Source organism: Cephus cinctus, unplaced genomic scaffold (assembly GCF_000341935.2).
Source record: "Cephus cinctus unplaced genomic scaffold, Ccin1 Ccin1_scaffold0013, whole genome shotgun sequence".
NCBI classification, from domain to species: Eukaryota; Metazoa; Arthropoda; class Insecta; order Hymenoptera; family Cephidae; genus Cephus; species Cephus cinctus.
The window spans coordinates 1,339,024-1,363,678 of record NW_014332762.1 but is presented as its reverse complement, the minus strand read 5'-3'; the positions used below and the strand labels follow the sequence as shown (position 1 = coordinate 1,363,678).

At 41.4% G+C, this 24,655-nt stretch overlaps 1 protein-coding gene across 7 annotated transcripts; it reads right to left on the bottom strand.

The window, feature by feature from the left end:
- Nucleotides 1-1,645: 1,645 nt before the first annotated feature.
- On the bottom strand, nucleotides 1,646-22,445 carry LOC107264605. Of its 7 annotated transcripts, XM_025082317.1 has the most exons (18): nucleotides 21,859-22,445; nucleotides 21,317-21,594; nucleotides 21,085-21,250; nucleotides 20,890-21,030; nucleotides 20,390-20,521; nucleotides 6,724-20,294; nucleotides 6,534-6,659; nucleotides 6,239-6,414; nucleotides 5,965-6,137; nucleotides 5,618-5,808; nucleotides 5,250-5,500; nucleotides 4,205-4,477; nucleotides 3,826-4,015; nucleotides 3,603-3,723; nucleotides 3,045-3,203; nucleotides 2,618-2,663; nucleotides 2,289-2,467; nucleotides 1,646-2,215 (listed from the first exon to the last, which is right to left on the bottom strand). In XM_025082317.1, exons 1-18 carry the CDS (start codon nucleotides 21,907-21,909, stop codon nucleotides 2,045-2,047), a joined length of 16,395 nt encoding a protein of 5,464 aa, XP_024938085.1. In that variant the 5' UTR covers nucleotides 21,910-22,445; the 3' UTR covers nucleotides 1,646-2,044. The 7 variants fall into 7 exon arrangements, with proteins under 7 accessions (XP_024938085.1, XP_015588514.2, XP_015588524.2 ...); XM_015733028.2 differs by having other exon boundaries at nucleotides 21,085-21,594; XM_015733038.2 differs by having other exon boundaries at nucleotides 2,618-2,660; nucleotides 21,085-21,594.
- Between the last annotated feature and the right edge of the window lie 2,210 nt (nucleotides 22,446-24,655).

Here is a 24,655-nt window from a genome sequence, read left to right as displayed (position 1 = left end):
AGTCTCATAACTTTGCGTGCGAATATCTTCACAGTGAAAATTCACCGCGATCTCCATATACAATCGAGAGAATTATTTGGCGGGGTAGCATTAGCACGAAACGAGTTTGTCGAATTTCCAAAAATCAACCGATGAAAATTTCACTGATTTTCTTCTTTGAAAATGCACTCGGGAAACTTTTTATTTCATATCTAATCCAATGCTGAGCCAATGATTTCCTTTATAGGAATTCTCTAACGGATTCATTCTGACGTCACCATATCGTTCGTCACATTGTCATGTCGAGTATGAGTCGCTGCTGGTAATACTAATTAGCGACAGTAACGAATAGTGAATTTTAATTAATAAAAGTAAAAATAACGATAACACCCCATTCAAGGGCCCAGTACCATCTCCCAGGTTCATCCAAGGAACTAAATGTACCATAGTCTCGAATATTCACGTACTCTAGATATATTTCTCTCTGCTTCCATCGCTCGTGAATTATTTTATCAATTATTAATAAAGGTCTATGAACGTGTATAGTAATTTTATCTTTGGCCCAAAACCCTACTGAGAATAATAAAAACAGAAATTTATATAAGTGCAGGATGTATAATGGCTGCTAAAATTTCCGACAACGAACAAGGATTGTTGATCACAGAGAACGGATCGCTCGCACTTATAACATCAACATCCGTCGACTTGCTAGACTCGCTGCAAGTTCTACAGACTCACCTAACATCGAAGACCGTTTGTTTTGCTTGAGTCCAACGTGCCGTCTGCGCGTAGCATCCACGAAAGTCAGGGGTGTATCTACGCAACTAGCTTAGGGAGCATGAGATCGGGTATACCTCCGTGACCGTAGAATCTTTTCTCCTAAAGGCCAACGCGCATGTTATCTTACGGATAAATATTTGCTACGCGACTGTATGCTTGCTTACTTCTTCCGATGCTACTTTACTCGCTATGTAATTCAGACTATGCGCCAGCGACTAACAGAGTGTACTGGATGCAGGAGAGAAAGCAGAAACCTACGTCTGACGTCGATCCGCTGATGGAAATATGCCCGAGGCACTTCTAGGTCGTGCACAAACGTTCCTGCCACTACGTTACTCCTGAGCATGCTGCCTCTTCGGCTAATGGCCCGTTACGTTTATGGTGCTACGTAGAATTAGGGCTATTTAAATGAATACCTTTACCGAGAAAACGGCCGTTTCTCCTGTCATCTGCACTTTGGAGGTTAGTGTCTTTATGCAGGCTATTTGGCCTTACGTGCGTTTCTCTTGGAAAACTTTTTACAGGGAGTGATCTATGGGCAGCATTGTTGACCTGGAGCCGATATGTCTTACTTCAACGTACTTCATCGCAGGGGGTAGTATTTTCCGAGATCAGTTCACAAGGGATGCTGTATTTTTTACGAACTTTTACATAACGGGTAAACTGTCGTGGGAAATTAAATTTTTTATTTTCTTTTATAGCCTAGATAATTAAAAAAAAAATTCTTTTATCTTTGTTTTTGGTCGTATTTCCGTAAAAAAAATTAATAGAGGTGGAAATAAAATTTTTGATCTTTTTTTTATACCCTAATGTATAAACCACCAGCCAATAGCAGTTTTCGAACAATTCATATCCAGCATTCGAAAATTCAACGGTACGCAATTTCAGTTCTCGCGAGAACCCATAGAGAAGAAACGTACACGCTGCTTAAACCAATGTGTCAAACTGTACATAAAATTCGGGCAAAACGGCGGAAATCGAATGTAAAGTTTCAGCAAACGGATGACTTTACACCCAAGATGTATTTAACGTACACTGATTCAATGCATATATGTATATTTTCATACGGATGTATATGTATATAATATATGTATACATTTAGTAAAATATATACTCTATTAAAAGGTACACAGCATCCGGCCTACAAGATTAGGATCATTTGAAAGGGATAACTCCTATATATCAGCGTCATCATCGACTTCCGGTAAAATAACTTATATAAATTATATCACATTTCAATATGTGAACTCTGTAACTATATATTCATATCGTTTTCTTAAATGTGTCATCTGTCATCAAGATATTGGACGTTGATACAAATTCCTCTTGGTTCCAGTGAGATCTCGTTACTCTCGTAAACATCACTCGCGTCGTTAAAGGTACGCATAAATAGATTACTCGAATAAGTCTTGGCGGGTTTCATGGGTCTCTTCGTGCAGTTATCGATAAGCCAATGCTGTGTGACGGAATGATTATTTACCAAAGGAAAAAAAAAACAATTAAAAAAGTTACGAAACTATACCAGGTACCTGTTTAAACGGACACGGCGTAATAAAACTGTATTCCCCGGATTTTGAATTAAAAAAGTATCCTCGTACACTGTAAAGCGTACCGGGTGGTACAAGAAGTTCTCCAACGGGTTCAGTGAGATTCCGAAAAACTACACGTTTCTGTAACAATTGACCGACGAAGTTTTCGGCGTTCTCAGCTGTGAAAATTATTAATGCCGCCATTTTGTGACTTTTCATTGTTTTTAATAAAAATTATTTTTTCCAATTGGACTGTACTCGTCAACGTGGAATCTGGTCGGTGAATTAATATGTCCCACGTGTCATATTATATTCCTCATGGTACTTACTCCTGTGGGATGATTTCCTGGAGGAACTTCTACTTCGGCTGGTCTTCTGCAATTCAGAGAGAACGGAAGGGAAGACGGAGAACAAAGCGGAAGTAAGATTGACAATTTAAAAAAAAAAAAAACGAAAATAAAAATTATAGTAAATGAGAAAAGGCCTATTCTGTCTGTGTGTGTATATATATATATATATATTTATTGTATTATATTGCGAACAATGAACTTGCATCGCGTGAAGATAATTGTAATGATATAATAACAATGCTAATTTCTTATCGGCGAGCTGCCGCGCTTTCGTAGGCTGCACTTATCACTTTCTCATTCTCTAGAAAACAGACAAAATATCCTTTCTGTCGTTTTCCATACGTTGCTTCGTTCGATCCTTTCATTTTCCTCGCAGATAACTTCACTTGCGATTTCGTAGGCCTACCTTGGGTCTCTTTGGGTCCTGCAGAGACTCCTGGGACTTCTTCAACTCGTTCATCACGTACTGCGTGTCCTCGGCTTCCATCTTCGAATTTCTGGTATCGCCGTATGTATTCACGCAGATCAACTTAGGGCAGCCAGCTTTCTCGGTGATCAGGCACGTCTATATGCAGAATTCGAAGCGTTAGGTTCGACCATTTTCAGAAAGACAGCTAAAGCTAATCGGACTTATCGGAAAAGTCTTTGACGGACAAGAGAATCGAAGGAGCAGAAGGGTGCAAGAGAAAAGGAAAGACAAAGATCGTGAGAAGAATCTTGATCAGAGCTGAGGAAAATGATAACAGGCTAGATCCTGGGAATCTACTGCAACTCGAGTTAAATCCTTTTTCTTTTAAATCCTTTCGATCGAAGATAGAAACGATTTTAATTCACTTTGACCGGTCGCGCCATCCGTGGAAATCAATTGAACTACACTCTGTATGTATATTCTCATTAGGTACGTATGGCCTGGTATTCTTCTTGCCAGGGTATCATTAGTGCGATTGGAATTTAAATTAGTAACCTTAGACTCGTCAGGGCAGCAGTCAGCCTGGGTTGGTGCAAAAGACCTTTTTGCATAGTTGCAGCAGATGGCGATGGGGTACGTCAGGAAGAATATGAGGTTGAGGAAGAACTCGACTTTCCTGCGAAGAGGAATAGGAAGGATTTGAATGTCCTCGAGGTGTCTTGGATCTTTATTGAAAAGTGTAAGAGAGAAAGAGAGAGAGAGGGTTCGATTGGTTCACCTGTTGCAGATCCGCACAGTCCTTTGTCCCGTCTCGGGATGAACGGGAACACCAGCGCTGTCGGTAACCAAACACCTGCATTTAAGTTCAGGCTCAAAGTACTCGTCCATCTTGCTGCCCTCCAATAAATGATCCAAGCCCCATCGACCCACTGCAGGGGCAAAAATACCGATCAGCCACTTCAGCATTCCTGAAATGAGAAGGTATAGGGCAAGCCTGAGAAACCTTGTCGACACGACTTCCGGCACGGGACTTCCTGTCACCAGGGCTTCTTGTTCCCATCTGCACACTAGAGGCATACCTTACTACCCTACGATGATATCAACTTTCCAAGTATATGGCGGATGTGACGTTTAAATGATATTAAACTGGCGCCTACCTAGAAGCAGCAGCAGCAATATCATCAAGGCGCTGAAGATCAGTACATCTCGAACTGTGTTCATGATCATGGACGACTCTGTGGACGTGACAGGAACCGGTCCTTGGAACCCAGCAGCGTGATAATGCTCTGGCGACATCGGTTGACATCCAAGTCCAGTGACGCTACCGACACAGGCGCAGAGACAGTGCCAGACGCAGAAGCAACGGTCCATCTTTTGCACCCTTATCCTCCTCATTGCGACCAGTTCACCATGATGATTCACCACCTCGACTGTCAAATGTCTTACGTGAGCGTTATCTGTTCATGCATAACAAGGGGGTAGCCAGGGTACGAAGATTCCTACAGGAAGTGCTATCTAGATTCTACTCGAATGGAAAGAAGACTTAGACTTCGTAGGAAGGAAGTTTCTCTTGGAACTAGTACTAGGACGTTCTTTCTCGTCGCCACGGTCCTACACCATCTGGTCGACTGCAGTAGCCATTTGAAAATCCACAAGGGGGATATGGAGAATCGATTATCACGGATTTCGATTCTTGATTTGCGGTGTCGCTAGAGTGGCCCAGTTTTACCCGGATCATTATTGCGCTACGAGTAAAGTAACTCGAGCACAGTGAAGTGCGCCCAGGTGAAAAGTGAACTGAAGTGGCACCGTAAACCGAGAGTCGGTTACCTCGAAGTTTATTCGATCGGAGAGACGGAAATTTCATTCGAGTTTAACGTTACGATCCAGTCTGCGCTTTATCGACGTGCAAACGTCCGCGATAACACATTGGCTGCTGTTTAATCGCGAGTCCCAATTTGCAAATGTACCATTCGCAAACTACGCGACTTCTCTCTTCATCCGTTCATCTCGATTTCGATAAACACACCGATCGATGATGCACCAACTGGATGCAGCGCGGGAAAACGTTGGGGTAACAAATTTGTTGAAAAAATATATTTAAGCCAATGTCAATTATCATTACGTTTGACGTAGGTCAAAGTTCACTCCACGCTGTCATGCATACGTAGTCTAGTCTGTATTACAGAAATTTATACTTACCGGAACAATGGAAACCGTTGATGTACAATTGACCATATAAATCCAATGTGACTCTTTGATCGTGCTGAGGTGGAATAACCTGTACTGTTCCTTTGGCTTTGGTCCAGGATACTGGCAATCCCGTAGGACAATCACTGATCCTCGGTTGATAGGGAGAAGATGCCAAACCCATATTGCTGATTACCACAGTCACTATAGTGTGCTCTATGGCAGTGCTATCTATATAAACTTCCGTAACACGACCAGATGATCTATAAACGATAGAAGAGAACTGATCTTTCAATATTTTATTTCCCCTTGTTTCTAGATGTTACTTCGATCATCGTTTCAGATGAACCAGGTGATCCGTTCGGGTATAATAAACTTACCCAACTCTGACAATAGCATTGTAGTCAGCTCTGACTTCTATGTCAATCGCTGATACATGTGGCGAATGATACTCCAATCCTAAAAATTCACGACTCGCACTTCCGCTCACGTTATATTTAATAGGATTGATCGGCACAGAAGCAAAGTTGCTCAAAAAGTAACAACCTGGTCTACCGGCTTCTCGCGCTTCCTGTAAAACACGTCATGGTCAATAGCATCTTATTATAATTCATATCAGTGATATCGATCGTACAAAATTTCCACCTGTCATCGTACTTGGGAGGAAAAAACTTTTAGCCGATACGAAAAATTTATGAAAGTTTACCAGTCACTCATTCTGACGTACCATGTCGTGTCGCCAATAAGCTAAAGGCTGATTCTTGAGACAGGTCCCTTTCACGTGTCCACATCTGTCTGGCTGCATTGCGAACGGAGTAAACCCAACTCCGGCTTTGTCGCATTCGTTTCCGTCTTTACTGATGGCATTCGCACCGACTACCAAGTACTCTCCAGACCCACCTGCGAATTCAATTTTGAATTGATCCATGTATGATGAAATTATATTTGAAAAATATTGGTAATAAAATGCCAATAATCGTTATTGATCACTGTAAAATTACCTTTCAGTGCTGGATATTTTTGTACTTTTTCCGGTGCCACTGGCGACGGCACTAATAGACGCTCTTTGCTGGGATTCAAATTATGCGCGCGCTTTTGCGGTGCGATTCTTGCGCCGCTGTACGTAAACACTATTGTGGGTACACTGTCCCTTTGATGTCTGATGAAAGTTCCCAGCCTGATGAGTGTAATTTATTTTTTTAGTCATCAAGCAAGAGTCGACTAATTATAATTTGGTATTGATCGATCATTTACTAATCCGATGACACTTGGCAATTGGCAATCATCCATTATTACCTAACCATTGAGCCTTGAGTAAGATCGTCCCAGTGAGTAGTCCCGTCGGGTAAGGTGTGCTTCTCATAGAGCTGCAGGTACACAGTGTGCTCCATTATAGGATTTTCCAGCTCATATACCGAGTACCTAAAAAGTCACGAACAAGTTTTATTTTCAATATACTTAATCAGGGTTGGTAATCGTTACTTACCATACATCGCTAAAACGCAGACAATGAGCAGATTCTAAATATTTGGCAGGATTTACATTGGACGGATGTCGCCGATCCATGCAATCTTGACCTCCACGAACTTGAGCACCTCCAGCACGGATTTGTCTTTTTCTTCGAATGCCACTTTTTTTCTTTTTTCTTTTTTTTCGCTGGCGAACACTGCCATTCACGACATTAGTTATCGTCCCGGACGCAGTACCGGGTGCTTCAAAATTATTAATGAAACGAGTATCCTGATCTTCCGGAACGTTTAACAAGTTTCTCTTGAAGGGCCACCATTTCTTCTTCTTCTTCTTCTTCTTCTTCTTCTTCTTGTGCTTTCTTTTCTTGTGGTGTCGTCTTTTCTTCTTTTTTCTTCTGAAAGCCGCCGCTTTCGCTTTCGAACGTCGCGCGTGCTTTGGCCTCTCGTAGGTGGCGTCCTTACCGGAAGGAAGTTCCTTGGTGATATATACCTGTTTATTCACTTCACGTTTTTCATTTTGAATTTTATCAGCTTGTCCTTCAACATCTTTTCTCCTTTCACCGTTCGACACTATTTTCATGTCCTCCGTTCCCGCCACTTCGGATTCAAATTCCCGCGCTTTATTCGAACCTAAAGGTGCATCCATATCTGAAGCCTGAGAGTTATCCGGATTTATAGCGTGTCCAGAATCCTTATGGACATTTTGGTCGTCTTGCAATTCCTTGTCTTCTTCCTTCGTCAACGGGTGATCAATAGGTACCGATGACAAATCCAATACCTTGTCACTGTTTGTCGAATCGTCAATTAAGTTTTCGTAGTCTCGATCCCTTACCGATTTTCCACTTTCTTCTCGAATCAAACTCGCTAACGAATGATGATTATTTACATTGGAAACGTCCATCAGGTCGCTGGCTCCGTGGTTATTATTTTCCTGACGGACCAATGGCAGCAGTGGCTCGAAATTGGTAAGATCGGTTCTCGTTTGACTCGATTTCTCCTTCAGATTTTCATCCTCCAGATCGTGCAATCTGTCGTTTATCTTCTTTTGCACAACGTATAACAGTTCCTTCTCTCTCTTAACACTTTCCTCTCGAAGTTTTTGAAACTCTGCGAGCTCCTTACCGAGTTCGAGGTTCTTAGGATTGTATTTGGAATCGGTCTGCTTCTGGGTTACGCCGCCACCGGAAGTCGAAGCGCTCTGTAAATCGGCCCTGATTCCTTCCCACTCGGACAACTTTTTCGCCATCATTTCCTTCTTCAGCTTCTCATGAACTCGCATATTGTAACTCTCCGCGTCCTCGTCCTCCGAGTCTTTGTCCTCCGCGCTAACGTTCTTCAAAGACTCGTTTGATATTCTTTGTACGTCTGACTCGTTCCCAAAGATTTTGAATTCCATGTCCGGATCTGACGTCATGAACTTTGAGGAATTCATTGCCGTGGTCGCTGGTTGCATACTCGCGGAACTCTTGGTAGCGTTGAGTTTCTCGGGGACACCATTTTTGTCACCGTCCAACTTAATGCTTTCTTCGGAGAATAATTCGAAATTTTTTAATTTAGGTGCTTCACTCATTATACTTTTAATTTCTCCATGTGGATTATTCTCCATGTTCGTTGCTCGAAGAGGATCTGGATCTAGATCCGAATATCTACTACGTGAGTTAAGGTGGGACGATCGGCCTTTAACTCTTTTAATTTTTGGCTCAAAATTTTCAATAAATTTTAAATTGGTCCTTCGATTTTTTATTTTAGATTCCTTGCTCTTACCACGTGATGAGATGTTGTTATTGAGTTTTTTGGATTTTAAAAAGCTTGGTATATGCTGTTGTCTGTAAAATAAAAATGACTTGTCGTTTCCATTGTTGATACCGGAAGCTAACTTATTTGAAATTGACGATGATTTCTCTCGGTTAGAGTTATTAAAATTTTCGGGTAGGTCAAGTTTGTTATTTAAAATTTCTTTGAACTTTGGATTCTCAGTTCTATCCGTTTCGTCGTGCTTTACTCCTTCGCCCATCATTATAATGTGATCGGTGGCTGTCTGTATTTCGCCATCGTCATTAGGCTCAGGCTGTGATTGATTTTCGGGAACGAGGACCACTCTTTCCAGCTGTACGACTGATCCATCATTTTTTTTATTTTGATCACCTTCATTATCCCCACTCATCATATTTTTTACTTTTCTCATAAATTCCATAATCGCCAACATATTTTCAACTTGAGCCGTTTTTTTACCATTATTCATAACATTATTCATCGTGTTATCATCAGGCCTCAATGTTGTCGTACACCATGGACTCGAATTACCTTCCTTCGAATCACAGAGTTCTGGTACTTTTATTTTCGAATCCAATCTACTGTCACCTGCATCGAGCTTATCTTGTAGCCTGTTTCCACTTTCCAGATTCGTAAAATTCAATTTCGATCGCAGATCCGATTTTACGTTTCCTTCACGATTTCCGGGCTGGCTCTGATTCAATTCAAATCGCCGTTTTTCGTGATCAGAATTTCCATAGCTTTTCTCTTGATTTTCTCTTTGACTTTCGCGAGCTTTTCCAAGCCAATTTTTATAGTTGAACTCATCCAAAGACAATGGCCAGTTCTTTTGATTTGGTCCAGCGTGAATTTCTTCCAGCATCGTATGATTGAATTTTGGAAATTTGGAAATTTCATCAGTCCTGTATCTCTCGTCATTATTACTCGCTGAACCGGATGCTGAGCTTGAGATCATTTCCATAGATCCACTCTTGGGCTTAACGGTAGCAGTTTTTATAAATTTCTCACCAGATCCAGGAAATCCCTTCTGTTTTGAATTATGTCGATTATCTTCACATTGATTAGAATCTTGATTACATTGATTATCTTGATTAGATTCCGTGGTTACGTTTAAGTGCAATTGCATTAATACAGTTTTCTCATCAATTAAAGGTTCATCCATCTTTTTCTGAGTGATCTTTACTCGGATCAGAGGAAGCACGTCGAAATCTTTGGATTTATCTTCCTTTGACATATTCGTTTCACAAGAATTCGGATCTTCATCAAGCATCTCATAGTCAGTTTGATTTAAATCTGGTTTTTCAATTCCGATGAGTCCCATAAATTTAACATTTACCGACGGATGATCGATAGAACCGTGACCTTCGTCAAGGGAATTCTTAAATCCATTTTTACACAATTCTGATCTATGATTGGATAACCTATTGCAGTTTTCACTAGAATCTGACCTATATCTCCAATCATTCTTATCAGTGACCTTAAGTACGTCCGATTCGTCTTCGTCCTCTCGTACATCAAGCGGCTCTATTTTTCCTGCCATTTTCGTAGCCGCAAGTGTTGCTTCCTCTGAATTTGGCATTTCTGAAGTTATCAGTCTACTTTTCTCCTCTCTATCTAAATTTGATATCTTCTCCGGAGAGTATCCTGGTACAGCATGCGCAGTTGGTCCTGCAAACTGAACTGGTATTATCTTGACAATTTTAACAGCTGAACCTGGAACTATATCATCGCGATCTAATTCATTATTGACGAATCCCGTAGACTTTGGATCAGGATGATGCTCAGTATGTTTTTTCATTCTTTCGCTACGTTTCCGTGACACGCGACGTGGAAGAATAAATGTTTTTCCAAGAATCGAGGAAACCGGAAGTATCCTCGAGGGAGATTCCTGGTCGACCTCAGCGAACCAGGACGTGTCTAACTTAGCGCCGTTGCCAAAGTTTTTGACCAGTGACGTTTTCATGAATTTCGAATACCGTTTATCGGCAGCCGAAGGATTTTTTTCATGAATTTTACTTCCCCTTTTGCAAATTTTTCCGACATTTTTTGTATTTCCTTTTTGTGACCTTGTCGATTCTCTTAATTGATCGACGAATTTGTCATCGCTCGTAATCGAATTTCTACCAAGAGGAATGGCAAATTTGTGCCGACCTTTTAAAATTTTTTTTCGATTTTTTTTCGACTTTTTTACCCTCTCAATGTGAGTATCGCGCAATTGCTTTTGTGAGATATTGCCACTTCCGGTAGTTTGCGCATTTACATTGGCTGATTCAGGTGCGGCGTCGATACTTATAGATAATGGCTGACCGTTAGTTCCGCCGTCGATGTGAATTTTTCCATTGAGGGAAATTTGAAAATCGCTATCGTTTTCATCGGCGACTGAAAATCTCTTGTTTCCGGTTGAATTACTTGGTTTGACATCCTTTTTATCGATCGTCCTATCTTCGCTGGAAACGTTTGACGATTCCGGGATTTTTCTTTTAGAACTTTTCAAACTATCTGGCTCGCGGTCGCCTTCCATGAACGGATAAAGTCTTCTGCTATTTATGGAAATTTTTCCTCCTGGAAAATCTTCCAATTTTTTCCTCAATATCATACGACGCTCTACAGGAGTATCGTTAACGTCTTCGTCATGGACCACTTCCTCCTCTACCTCAGAATCGTCCTTAGATCCATCCACATCCTGTTCCCGGAAATTTCTATTTGATCCATTCACAATTTCATTAAGGTCTTCATCATTATCAATCGAGTCGTCCCTTTCTTTGATATACTTATCAGTGCTCCAATTTTTATAATCTTTTAATTGCTTTTCAGAATTATCTTGATCTTCAAAGTTATGCATGTTGCTATAGTGACTTATCTTCTTGGCCATTTGATTAATATATTTATCAGCATCATAAAAATGTAATCTTTCCATATTACTCCTATTGACGCTCAAGGGCATATCGTTATCATTATCATTAACGTTATCATGCGCTTTTCGTTTTTCAAAAATAGGTTTCCTAATCATGATCTTACTCGCCAAAACGTCCCAATTTTCTTTCATTTTTTCACGCTCGTTTCTCTTATCAGGACTGTCCAAGTAGTTATTATTCTCAGAACCTACGTTTGGTCCAGCATCTTCGTCTTCTGCGATTAGATCATCTTCATCGGCGTACCACTGTGCGTAATCTTGGTCCGTGTTATCTTTTGAATATTTTGTCTTTTTTGATTCCTGAATAGCCAAAATTCTTCTACCATTTCGTTTGAAGTTTCTCTTCTCTTTTCTCTCGTCATGTGGATCCCGAATTAGATCTTGATTATTTCCCAATGACTCTGAACCTTCGTGAGGTATCTCCTTTTCATAGATCTTGTAAATCTCTGGCAATTTCTGATCTTGCTTTATTACCTTTTCGTCTCTCGGACGATCCTTTTCGATCAATGATATAATGACGGCGTCGTTATCGACATCATATGAATTTTTTATCGAGCCCTTTCCATGCTTAATATTTTCTAAATTAGACGACGGCATTTTATCATTATCCACGGAATCCATAAATCTCTTCTTCTCTTGAACATCCGGTGTATCCGCATCTGGCAAAATAATCCGCTCTTTGTCATCCGCTAATCCGTGTGCTTTTGCTCCTCCCACATTAGCATCGACGGAATTATTTTTTGTGCCGGCAAAAAATTTCATATTTTTAGGTAAAATTGATGACCTGCTCGAGAAATTATTATTGAAATTAATTTTGTCCCTTTTGCTCTCATTATCATCGAACGAAGTTCCCTCGATAAATAATTCCGTGGTGCCATTCCTCGTGGTATCCTGACTGTAAAGGATCTCAAGAAGAAACGGAAGTGACGTAATGCCCGAAGAATTGTACTCACTGTTACTTCTGTAGGTCAGTGAACTCTCATGATCCTGAGCTTCGGTGGAATCTTCCGACTTCGCCAAAAACCGAGCACTCTCGCCGATCCGACGATGCTCGTGACTTTTTTTATTTTTGAGTTGCAAACTCCCAGAATCAACTTTCTCACTTATTGGGTATTCAAAGCGATTTGTCTGATGCGTCGCGACGCCGAGCGTCACTAACTTTCCCAAGGATTCAACTTTCTTACCGCCGTTCCGAACTCCCTCGCCTTTCTTCGCAAGAGAATATCTCTCCTCCTCCATACCGCCATCTTTATTCTTGGAGATCATCGCCTCTTCCGGAATTTCATATCGATCCTCATACTTTCCCTTTCCGGTTCCACAAGCCGGTAATATCTTTCCGGTAGAGCATCCGTTATCGTGACCGGAAGCTGGCGTTTTTGTTTCCTCAAGACATTTTGAGGTCGTTTCCAGTTTTCGAGGTGAAAAATGATTCAATGATTTATCAAGCACACTGACCTCTATGGTAGTATTTTCATAGTTAGGATTTTCAAAAGATTTTTTATTTTTTATCTCGTCATTCGATATCGTCCTCAACGTATTTGAAATATCGATGCCAACACCGCTCGCGGAATTTGCTGGAAGAATTGCAAAATTTATTTTAATTTCACTAGTAGATTTTCCATTCGGCGAATCACTTCCGTTCCTGATTACAATATCCTTATCATCGGCAGATATCTTTTCCACGTTCAAGTCAATATCCGTTGGAAGTAAATATTCCGGTGTAACAACATCGTGGCTCCAGTTCAAATATTCTTTAAGGGCATCCGCATGCTTTTTTAATTTCAATAATTCCATCTTTGCCTTCCACTTTTCGTTCTTTGCATGCTTCATGAATTTAGAGTGACACGAGTCACTGGATCGCTTCACAATTTTCCGACCATTATTTACATGCGACTTCATAGGATAATACAAATTTGTATTTCCGTCGTTGAATATAATTTTTGAAAATTCTTTATTCGGATAGAAATTAATATTCAGTTTTTCATCGTCCCTACGAGTCTCGCCTATATTGCTCTTTTTAATATTTAAAATCTCCTTTCCCCCTCGTGCAAATTCTATTATCCCACCCGCCTCGGTACCCATCAAATTTGAAATTCCATCATCGGCAGTGCCAGTTGTCTTTGCCGATGATTTAAATTCCCGCCTTAAATTTTCACGATTTTCATTTCTTCTTCCGGTCCATTCCCCGGAATTTTCCCATTCGTCTTTCTCGAATTCTAATTTATAGGCAGCCTCGGTACCGACCAAATTCGACACTCCATCATCAGTTGTCACGATCGTCACTCCCGTCGAACTCGACTTCCTTTCGGCGATCCTAGATTCCTCGAACTTCTTTTTATACAGTGAACCTACTTCCTGGGGATAGTAATCGTAATCGTAAAACGTTAATGCACCGTTCCTGGTCTTATTACCGAGTGCTTTTCTACCGAGTAATAAAAAGCGCTTCCTTAATCTTTCCAATCCAAGTCCTTGGTTCCTTGCGTGTATCCCACCTAAATTACCAAGAATGCTTTCGGGAGCATTCAGATCATTATTTCCAGAAAGAGAGTACTCAGCATCCCGATGTACCATATGTTTCATCTTACGATCATTATCTTTTTTTCCAAAATTCACCCCTCGACGGGAATGCGTGCGTCGCTTAGAAGACTTTTTTGGAACTCGGTAAGCTTGCAAAAATCTTCTTGTTTTTATACCGAGACTTCCGACATTCTGGCTCGTCCTGTCGACGACCTCAGGAGCGCCGTTGATCTCGTTCCTCAGAGACACCGGAAGTTCCTCAACGGATACGACAGGGTCGTCCATTCCGTTCAAAATATTCGAGGTGGACGTAGCGAAAATGGCTGAGAGAATTTTTCCATTTTTCTCTACCTCTGTGTCCGTTACCATGGACTTTCCAAAACTTTCGTATCTCTTAAGGCGAGGAGACTCGAAAATTTCTTGGACGTCAACTACCGGTTTAATTAGAGCTGCGGCGCATTGCTGGCTCTCCCTGAGCTTTGGGTCTTCCTTAATGGCACGTCCCTTCTCGTTAGAAGTCCTGGTAACGGGAAGACGTAGATAACTCGTGCGGGAGATTGGACGATCATCTGGAGAATTCTGATAAGACGTATCTTTCGAATCTTCCAGGACGTTATTATTTTTATTATCGTAATGCAAAATTGGCACTCGAGTACCAACCGATCTCTTGAGACGTTCAAAATTTGTATAATTTTTTACTATAAAAAAATCCGAATCGTCAGCATCTTCCAGACTGTTGATATCAATGATTGCGTCGTGATTGCTTTTTTTGGTATTAAAATATTGCGCAAGCACGTCGCTCGAATCGAGCTTCTCGGCAAGTGCTTTCCTGACTGCTTGCGGAAATTTATATTTTCTTAAGTAAACGTTTGGATCCTCCATGTTACCGGAACCCGTAGCAATCCTGATACTTTCCGGAAACGAGCTGCCGTTGCCGATCTTCAGATTTTCCGAATCGACCGCATTCAGTTCCGCTCTCTGACTACACGTATCGACCGAATAATACGATTTGGTACGAGGAAAGCTGCGTTTCCATGGTGCTTCAGGTTGAATGTGCAATGGAATCCGAGGCGAAAAGTTTTTCTGAAAAGTTTTCGTCGTCCCGGTGAAAACTCCAGGACTCGTCGTTCGCGTCGTTCGCGCCGTTGTAAGCGTCGGAATTTCTGGACTTGTCGAGTAAAGAATTTCTTTAGTAATACTTGAACCCGACTGGCTACCGGAATACGTGCCGGACGTTTTCATTTCAGGATCAAGAAATCCAGGCTTGGCTACTCTCGACCAAGTTAATCCCTCTTTCGTGTCCTCCCTCCGTTGGCTAACAGTATCCGGTAGCTTATTTTCAACGTTGGGATCGCAGACCTTCTGTCCACTATGAACAAAGTTACTAGGGTTCACTGACTCGTCGGCCATCTTGGATTTTAAAATCCCTAGGTACCCGAGGCCAGGTAGATCGTTCCTCGTGAACGAGCCCTTAAACTCTGAACCAGCTTCTCCCTCTTGGAACTCTTCGTCATCCATTCTGAATCGTTCGGGTTTTATATAGAACGGAGAACGTTCCATGACGATTTTATCCTCCTCTATTTCCGGTTGTCGTGCCTCAAAATTACTCTCGCTATAAACGTTTGGATCAGCGTCGATTCCTCGATAGATTAACCCGTCCCTATTGGCTTTAGGGAAAAGCGTTTCCTGCGATTTATCACTAGGATACGAAAGTAAAGAATCCAGTGACTTTAAAATCAACGTATTTTCGCCTGACTTCGTTATCGATTCGTTTGATATTTCTGGCATTAATTTTATACCTGACGACTGGTCCACGAGCATGATCCTGACACCCAAAGGTCCACTATCAATTTTCTCAGTTTCAATAAAATTCTCTGTCCGCGACCCAATGGTAGAAGAGGGACTGTTATGACGTATACGTAAATCTTGATTTTCAATAGTTCCCGTTGTTTCTCTCGATTCGATATCAATAATATCCTTAGACGTTATCATATCTTCATTATTCAAAACAGCCGTTGTCGAAATACTCATTTTTTCAGGCAACGTACTCTCCGTTACAGTGTATCGAACAGTATCCTCCCGACCAGGTACGGAAGGCAATGAAGGTCTAGTAACATTTGACAAGGTAGAGTCATTCCTTAGTTCAGATTTAGGAACTAGATCGCTAGTAACATTTTCTTTTAAGATTATCTCGCCCGGAAGTGACGATCCTTCCTGCTGATCGATATCAACCAATTGAGGTACAATTGCCGAGGAACGTTTGTTATTAGCTAAAGTCTCATCTTTTTTATCATCAATTTTACTAGTACCTTCCACAGTCATATTTCTCGCTACTTCGATGCCGTTGGCATTACTGCTTTTCCTGTTCATGAAAGATGTACTTGACTCCGTAACACGTACGTCATGGCGATCGTTATATTTCCTGCCCGCCTCAGGAATATCCAACGTTACTCGCGATCTGAGCGCTGGGGATGTAAATAAAGTGCTATCAGTTCTTTGCGAAGCTCCCTTCAAATAGAACGACGGACGTTCTGCGATTTGCTTAATTGTCGCTTCCATTGAGTTCACATTAAGCGTCGTGCTGGGCCGGACGAGGGTTTTGTGCCTTCGTGTTTTCGTGCTCGACAATGTCGTCACCGAAAGCTGTGCTTCCGTTGAACTCGCAATTCTTGCATTAGGGTTTACGATCGATGGAGAAATTGCCTGGTTTGAATTCGCGTGCGAGAAAAACGGCTTCGTTTTCTTCTGTACTTTTTCCGAAAGCGGCACGTAACGTATTCGGTATCCATCGGAGGGATAAGAGATGAGATCATCCTTCCGACCTGATTCGAATTTTCGAAAAGTTGAATGAACTGGCTTGTTGGATCTTTGAAAGTTATTTACACTGGGTATTCTGTTTAAAGCTATAGCGAAATTTCGAAATACCGAATTGTCGTCTTTTGAAATTTTCTTTTTTTCATTTTGACTCGTTAACTTTACGTCGTTCGATGCCTCCTTCAGGGCTTTTGAAATTTCCACGAATTTCTCGTCGATCTTTTTATCGATTTTTATCTCGCCCTCGTTCTCTTTGTTATCCAATGGATTCTCGTAATTTATCGAACGAAAATTACGTTTTGAATATCCGTCGGCTCTCCGAACCCGGTGAAAATTTTTCTCCGAATTCTTGTACAGATCCGTACCGTGCACGGTCTTCTGCTTATTTTCCTGATCCTCTTTGGCTTCCATTTTCTCTACAGATCCTTTAAGATGTTTTCGAAGTGCCTGTTCACGAATGCCATCCTGCTGCTCCTCCAATCTCGGTTCAGTCGCGGCGTGTTCTCTTCCATTTTCATCCAGGAAAATGTAATCCTGCTCAGTAAGCATGCTCGGCGCTTCAAGGCGATGTTCGTTTATAACAGTGGCCGATTGGTCCTCGTAGCGAAGATTACCTTTTACCAAATCGAAACCACCCGATAAAACAGTAAAGGATTCTTCAGAGTCCCTATCGCTCGTTTTACCTGGCACCGCATATCCTTTATCAATAGCGACGCTTTCCACGTCCGGATCTCTGAGGTCATCGGCGTAGCTACGACTTTCATGACTTTTCGCTTTCTCAGACCACAGAGACCTTTTTCTTGGTCCTTCTGGCCAATCCTCCAGAGTCCCAAGATCAACGTAACTTTCCAAGTTAGTCTCTACTAAAGTGTCCCTGTAACGTTTCCTCCTGCTCTCCCCCCTCGAATTCACTTTGGTCTTATCTCTTTGCTCCTTACAAGATAACTTCTCCACGGTGGGAGCCTTCGAATGACCTTCCACGCTCAAACGAACCGTTTCCGCCGGTCCCGAGACGAGTCCCGGGGTTGTCCCTGAATATACCAATCGACCGAGTGCACTTTGCCCGTGGTTTTCAATTTGGGTAATTCGATCAGTGAACTCGACTTCCGTTTTGACTGGTTCTAATATTCGTATTGGATGTACATCCGCTTGGTCGACGCTTTCAAGCTGTTTGCTGGAAACTTGAAAATTTCTGGTGACTCCCGAGGGACTTTCGTTATGGGTGATGTCGCGCGAAATATTCTTAAGACTTTCTGAAGATTTCGCTAAACTTTTCTCACTGCACTCGCCGAGCTCTTCAGTCGATGAATTCGAAGAGTCTTTTTGATTGGATTCTTCAAAATGTCTATTTGTCCTTGCGGTTATTAAACTTGAGTAATTAAGTCTCGCAAGCAACGGATCCTTCATAACTCTCTGATCCTTCCAACTAACTTTAGACACGTTCTTCGGAGCTATGGATTCCTCGTTCTCGATCCTTTCGCCACTCGACGGCACGAATTTCGAAAGCGCTGCACTCGTGGAGTAAACGGGTTCAAATAATTCGAATTTCCCGCCCTGGTATTCCTTCCAATAATTCCTTACTTCATTCGGTCTCTGCGGTACCGTACCTTCATTTTCAGATTTTTCCTCTTCCAAGGATTCTCTCTCGTTTAACGCCCTTTTTAGTAAATTTTCAATCGATCCATCCTGATCGCCCAAGAAGCTTTTGCTAATTTCTTCATCACTCTTTCCAACTTTGTAATCAATATTTTCCGACGATTCGTAATTAGAAGAGTCATTGGATTTTTTATTTCCATCATCAGACTCTATGATCCTCGCAAGCACACCCATCACGTCCTCATGCAATTTCTTATCTGTTACCTTGTTGGATTTGTTGACTCTTTGAAAACTGTCAGTTCCATTCATCTGGGTTACGTTGTTTATCGACACAGGGTATACCGTGTCATTGACAAGCTCCTGCCTCAAAATTAATGGTGTTTCCAGATTCGCATTTCGCTCGGTCGTGGATTGCCTAAGGAACGTCGACGAAGGTTTGACTGTTGAATTCAAAGAATTCAGTTTCACGCCCTGGACTGCGGGAGATCCCAGAGCTCTGAAAGTGGCCTTCGCCGGTACGTCAATTGTGATTTCAGAAAGTCGAGTGCTGGATTCGATTTCCTCAGACTTGGCTGATCTGTCCATAGTCGAAGAATACAGTTGCGTAGTCGTTCTTCCAATGTTGGATCCGATACGGTAGGAATTTCTACCAGAGATGGGACCTTTGATTCTCGTCGAAGGAACCTTCGACGGGATACTCAAAGAGCTACTCGAAGCGTCTTGTTGTCTTTGGGAATTCCGGAGCACGCGAGATCCCAAAGAAATCCTTTCAGAATCTTTGGATGCGGTCCTGTCAGAAATCTCATCGCTTCCCAATCTGTAAGATACACCAGGAACTTTGTCCCCCGATACAACATCAAATTGCCCATGCGCATCTATCTCAGGAGGCGATAACGAACTGTTAGAATTTTCAAATTTCCCGCCTTTAGAATCACTCGTTGGGCCGTCGTATCGAGTCACTCTCATAAAGTGCTCCTCTACGAACGGCTGTTTCTTTACCTTCAAATATCTTTCAACGTTATTCGTTACCTCGGCCGAAGATTTTCCATCATTTTCCGATATCGAACGAAGCCCGTATCCTCCATCTTCATCTTCTGGACCAGCTTTTCTTCTGCTCATCTTTTTGAAAGCTTCGTACTCCTCTTCAAGCTTCAGTAACTCCGAGGTTACGTTAACGTTTTTCGAACTGATCAAAGGCTCCTTGTACATCACCTCCTCCGTGATTGGTATATGATTCAGGAAGGAGTCTTTGTCTGATTTTTTAAACTCCCCAATGATATCCCGATCTATGTCCTTACTCTCTGTTCCATCTGGACTGATGCTTTTCTTCTTGTTTCGCCATTTTGAATATACCGATCTCTCGCGTAATGCTTGTCTGGACACTGCATCCATGTACGGCTCCATTTTACCCTTCGTCCCGAAATTGCCGATCAGAGCACTTTGTAAGATCGGTGATATAACTTCGTTCGAGTATTCAGAACTACCCTTATCTCTGGCTACTCTGTCATCTCGATGAGGATCTTCGTCTTGGAAGTCCTTCGAGAAGGATCGCACACTCAATGTCGGGCCTACCACGTCCTTGAACTTTACTCGATCTTTCTCAAGAATTGGAGTGCTTTCGGTTTTCACTGATTCGGTTTTTCCGTAGATCTTGTCCACGATGTCTTTTTCAGCTCTGCCTTTACGACTTTGACTTCCAATATATTTACTTATATATCTGTCAGCGTCCTTTGAAATACTTTCTGCTGACGATAAGCTATCTTCTAATCTTTGTTCCTCCGATCCTCTTAACGACTTTTCATCTTCGATTATATTGTCGAATACGCTTCGCGCGTTTATATTACGATCACCTTTTGACCGCACTTTATTACAGGGTGGCCTCATGCTCGAAAATGATTTTTCAGGTGAATGATTCAATTTTGGGGATGGCTGTCGCTCGGCGTTCACTTCCGGATCGCAGGAACAACAAAAGCCCTGCTCGTGCAAACAGGATCCGTGCATTAAGTAATTACCACGAAGCCACATTGTTATTCGAGGAGTGACTTACAATATGTTTGTTACGTAATTACCTGACTGTATGGAATGGGATTGCCGTGAAATAACATCTGGCCACAGGTTGGTTCTTTCAGTCCGTTTTCACATCCTGTGTAATTTGCTTGTTTCTTATTTATCACCTCTTCCTTGGCTTCGCCATTGACCACCTTCGTTAATCAAATTAATAATCATCATTGACACTTGCCAGCATATGCTCTATTGACGTAAATATTCTATTACCGTTTTACATAACCAAAAAAGATACTCGCTAGAAAAATGTCAAATCAATACTGCAGTGGTGACTGTCGAGATATTACCAACGTTGGGTTATACAGTATTTCACGGAAGGTAAATATCATGGGATTTTGTGCCTTACTACTATACCAACTTATGGTCATGCAGATTATAACAACGGTCAGTAGTAGATTACGATTATCGGCATCGACTTCAAGTTACGAATTATTTCAAACCTCATAAACTTTCATGAATCTTTGAAAATCACAAAGCACATTGCACTGTGCGCAATCTTACTTACACTTTGAAATTTTAAACCGTAAAGCTGCAGTACGGGTTCCTGCCTGACTTTGACCACAAAAGGATTCAACAAACGTGCCTTGTGCATAGTCACAGGATCCAGTACGTGATCAATCACGACAAACTCTTCCTGCGTTTTAGTCTACAATCAAGGATCAATTGATATCGAATTACTCATGCCATTTAATGACAATACCTTCCCAATATTATTAAACTTCATAGTGACAATGAGTTTCCGTCGACAGTCACGAACTTCAGAGTGATGAGCTGGCTCGTCTCTATCGAATCCATGAAATTCAAGAATATCTTGACTACGTCCAGCCGTGATATTGTAATTGTTTCCATGCATAGGAACATCAATTCTAAGAGTAAAAGAAATTATATACTTTATCACGCAACTCATTGAAACCAACGGAAATGACATGTACGTCTCTTCGTGTGATCTTGGACAGCGAACAAGAACTGCTCTGATCTCGATGGACGGCTCCTGTCCGACCGGAAGTCCTTCCTCGGGTGAACGACGATGATTCCAAGATCCGTTGGCACGTGGATCACCCTCGTCCTTGTCCACGTCATGGCTCCATCTTGTAGGACATTTGGGATTTCGCGAGGGATGATAATCTGGAGCGTACGTGAACTCCGATACGTAAGGTGTAAAGCGAGCCATGGCTTCAACGGGATACGGTCCAGCCAATGCGACCAGCATCTATATCAATCATGAAGGATCAGGAGTGACCTATTGATTATCCTTCGAAAATTCAGTGTAGGGCGCATAAGGCTTTAGAGGATAATCCAGGATATAGGGTAGGTCTCGTGTAAGACCTTTAACGGCCATTGGGCTTTTTATCCTGAAGGACATGGGTAGGATATCGGGATAATAATGTTCGTGGTATGGAAAAATGATAGTATTGACATTCAAATGGAAATTGATAAGGATAATGGATATCCTTGCGTTTCGTTTTGAATGTACCTGCAGAGTTATCCAAAGGACATGAAAGAGACAGCAGTCACACGGTGACATGTTAAGCCATCTGACAGGACATCGGAGTCAGTCACTCGACTCATTTCCGGATCAGATGAATAGTCAGCCTCCCAGGACCACGCAAATTGTACGGGACGACGAACATATGGACCAGCAGGATATCAAACGATTTATCTGGCTAAGCCTGGCTATCCTGCTCGATGCAGGATTCCTCTTGTTAAATACGACTGTCCTGTTTCTTTGGTACTTGGTATTGAACGTTAACTCGACGAATGATTCAATTACCGTAAGATCTCATAAAATAATGAATTAAAATATACAGTGAGAATCGTAGTAAAGGAAAACTCGACGCGTTGAAAAATCGCTAACGTGACAACGCACCCGAATATTCGATATTACGCTGTTATCGGCACGTAACTCTGTCATTCAGATATTTCTTTAGCGAATTTCGAAGTAAAATAACCGAAGACTATTTCCATGGAGATTGGAAGTAGTATACAGGGTGATTGTTTTTAATCGCCTCAGGCTGATATCTCGTAAATTAAGCAACACACGAAAAATACATCTCATACGAAACTTTCTTGATTTTGAGGGGGAAAGAAGATGGTATAGTCAGATTTATCGTAGGTGTAGCCGCCAAGGTTAGGTGAAGGTCAACTTGGATTTTTTAAATAGAACGGTGCACTTTTTTTTAAAAAACCTGAAAGAGCATCCAATTTTACATAAAAAACGTTATAGGTACTGATGGCCCACAACCAAATGGTAATGAGATAAGAGCTGGGCAAGTTAGATAAAAGGAAGCATCGGCCTGGTGCCGGTATTGGAGCAGCACGTATGTTTCAACGTACTTGAATGCAATTCTCAATTTGCAGTACTTGATTGAAAGGATCAAAACTGTTCAAACTGTTCTTTTACTTCGAGTTGCCAAAGTCAGGTCAAGATTATCAACTTTTTGTAACGAAAAGTAGCATATCGTTTTTCTTTCAGGGTTTATTCGAAATCTGAGATTACATTTGTTGATTCTTGATTAATCTTTATTGTGAACATTTTGCATAATTTTCATGATTGTTACCTTTTATTGTTACAATTCGAAGGTGCCCTGGTTTGCATCGATGCATAATAATTGTAATCGTCGCTGAAATGCATTTATCCTTTTCTGAAGTACTTGTGCGGGAATTGGCTCGCAAGCTTGGATAAGTACGTTCCTTTGAATTAATCCGTGTTGTAACTTTCTTCGCATAGACAATCCCTTTTGAGTGCTCCCATAAAAAAAAAATCTGGTAACGTCAGATCCGGCGATCTTGGAAGCCAGCGTACGTATCCATCTCGACCCATCCAGCGTTCTGGATAGTTTAAATTTGAGAAATTTTTGACGATACGGGCATAATGCGCACCTGCTCCGTCTTGCTGTATCCACATTCGGTTAATAATGTTTGGATCTACTCCGTCTAACATTGATGGTAATTCCACTTCGAGGAGATGAAAATAATTTACACTGTTGACATTGTCATAGAAAAAATACAGACCTACGATTTGACCGTCGATGATTCCACGCCAAACATTTAATTTCCAGGGATGCTGCTTATCGACATGACGGATACAGTGAGCACCTCGCTGCAGTACAAATTCGCTACAGCCAGTACGGTTCAAGGCTACATTGTATTATTTCGAAGCTCGCAGGTAGAACAAAACAATAAAATCGATATAACTCGAATCATTCCTTACGATGAATATTGGTTGTTTATGAACTTGTATTGTCAGCAAGTACCATATCTTCCATGTAATTCGAGTCATCGGTTGCTTATCTCAATTATCAGATTCGCAAGAATGCCAGAAATAATGAAAAAAAGTGCACCATTCTATTTTAAAAATCCAAGTTGACCTTCACCTAACCTTGGCGGCTCCACCTACGATAAATATGACTATATCATCTTCTTTCCTCCGCGAAATCAAGAAAGTTCCATATAAAATGTATTTTTAGCATGTTGCTTAATTTGGGAGATATCAGCCTGAGGCGCTTAAAAAAAATCACCCTGTACACACATATATATATATACATATATATATATATATTTGTATAAATCATATTTATTTGCCATATGAGTCATCAATCAGCAATGAACATTTACAACGGTGTTTCAATAATGAGTTTATGCTTTCGATTTTAATGAAGCGCATTCAGCCCCGTTCGCAGCAACAACGTGTTACGATTAAGAAGGAACAATTTAGAGAATCGTTCATTGTTTCGTGAAATTCGAAGAAAGAAAGAATAGAAGAAAATTTTGCACGGCAAAAAGTGGTCACTGCGAGCGGGGAAGTGGTCGCCCGGATGCGTATGCATTAAGAATATCACAGTTCGCGATTTTTTGCCTCAAAACTATAGTCATAAAAGTTCTTTCACTAGCCGACAGCTTACAACGTTTAATCGAGGTTATCACTACCATTTTTTATGTAATCTTACGCGCCACATGTGGCGACTAATTGCTGTAATTAAATATAATAATTTTAATTTCGCACTAATTGCTCTCGTTATAATCGCCAAAGAAAGTTTCACCTCTCACACTTTATCTACGAATCTGCAGCTGAACTTTTAAGCGCTCTACACTTATTTATTGCTCTCTCCCTTCGTTACAGGCCTTTTATCATTTTTAGCACTTACGAGCACGCACGCACGCTTACACACGTCCTCACACACACATGGATAACACGCCATGCACGCTTATGTCTCATTATCTTCACTCGTCTCCACTTTTGTTCCTCTTTCTTCTCCCCCCCCCCCCCCCCC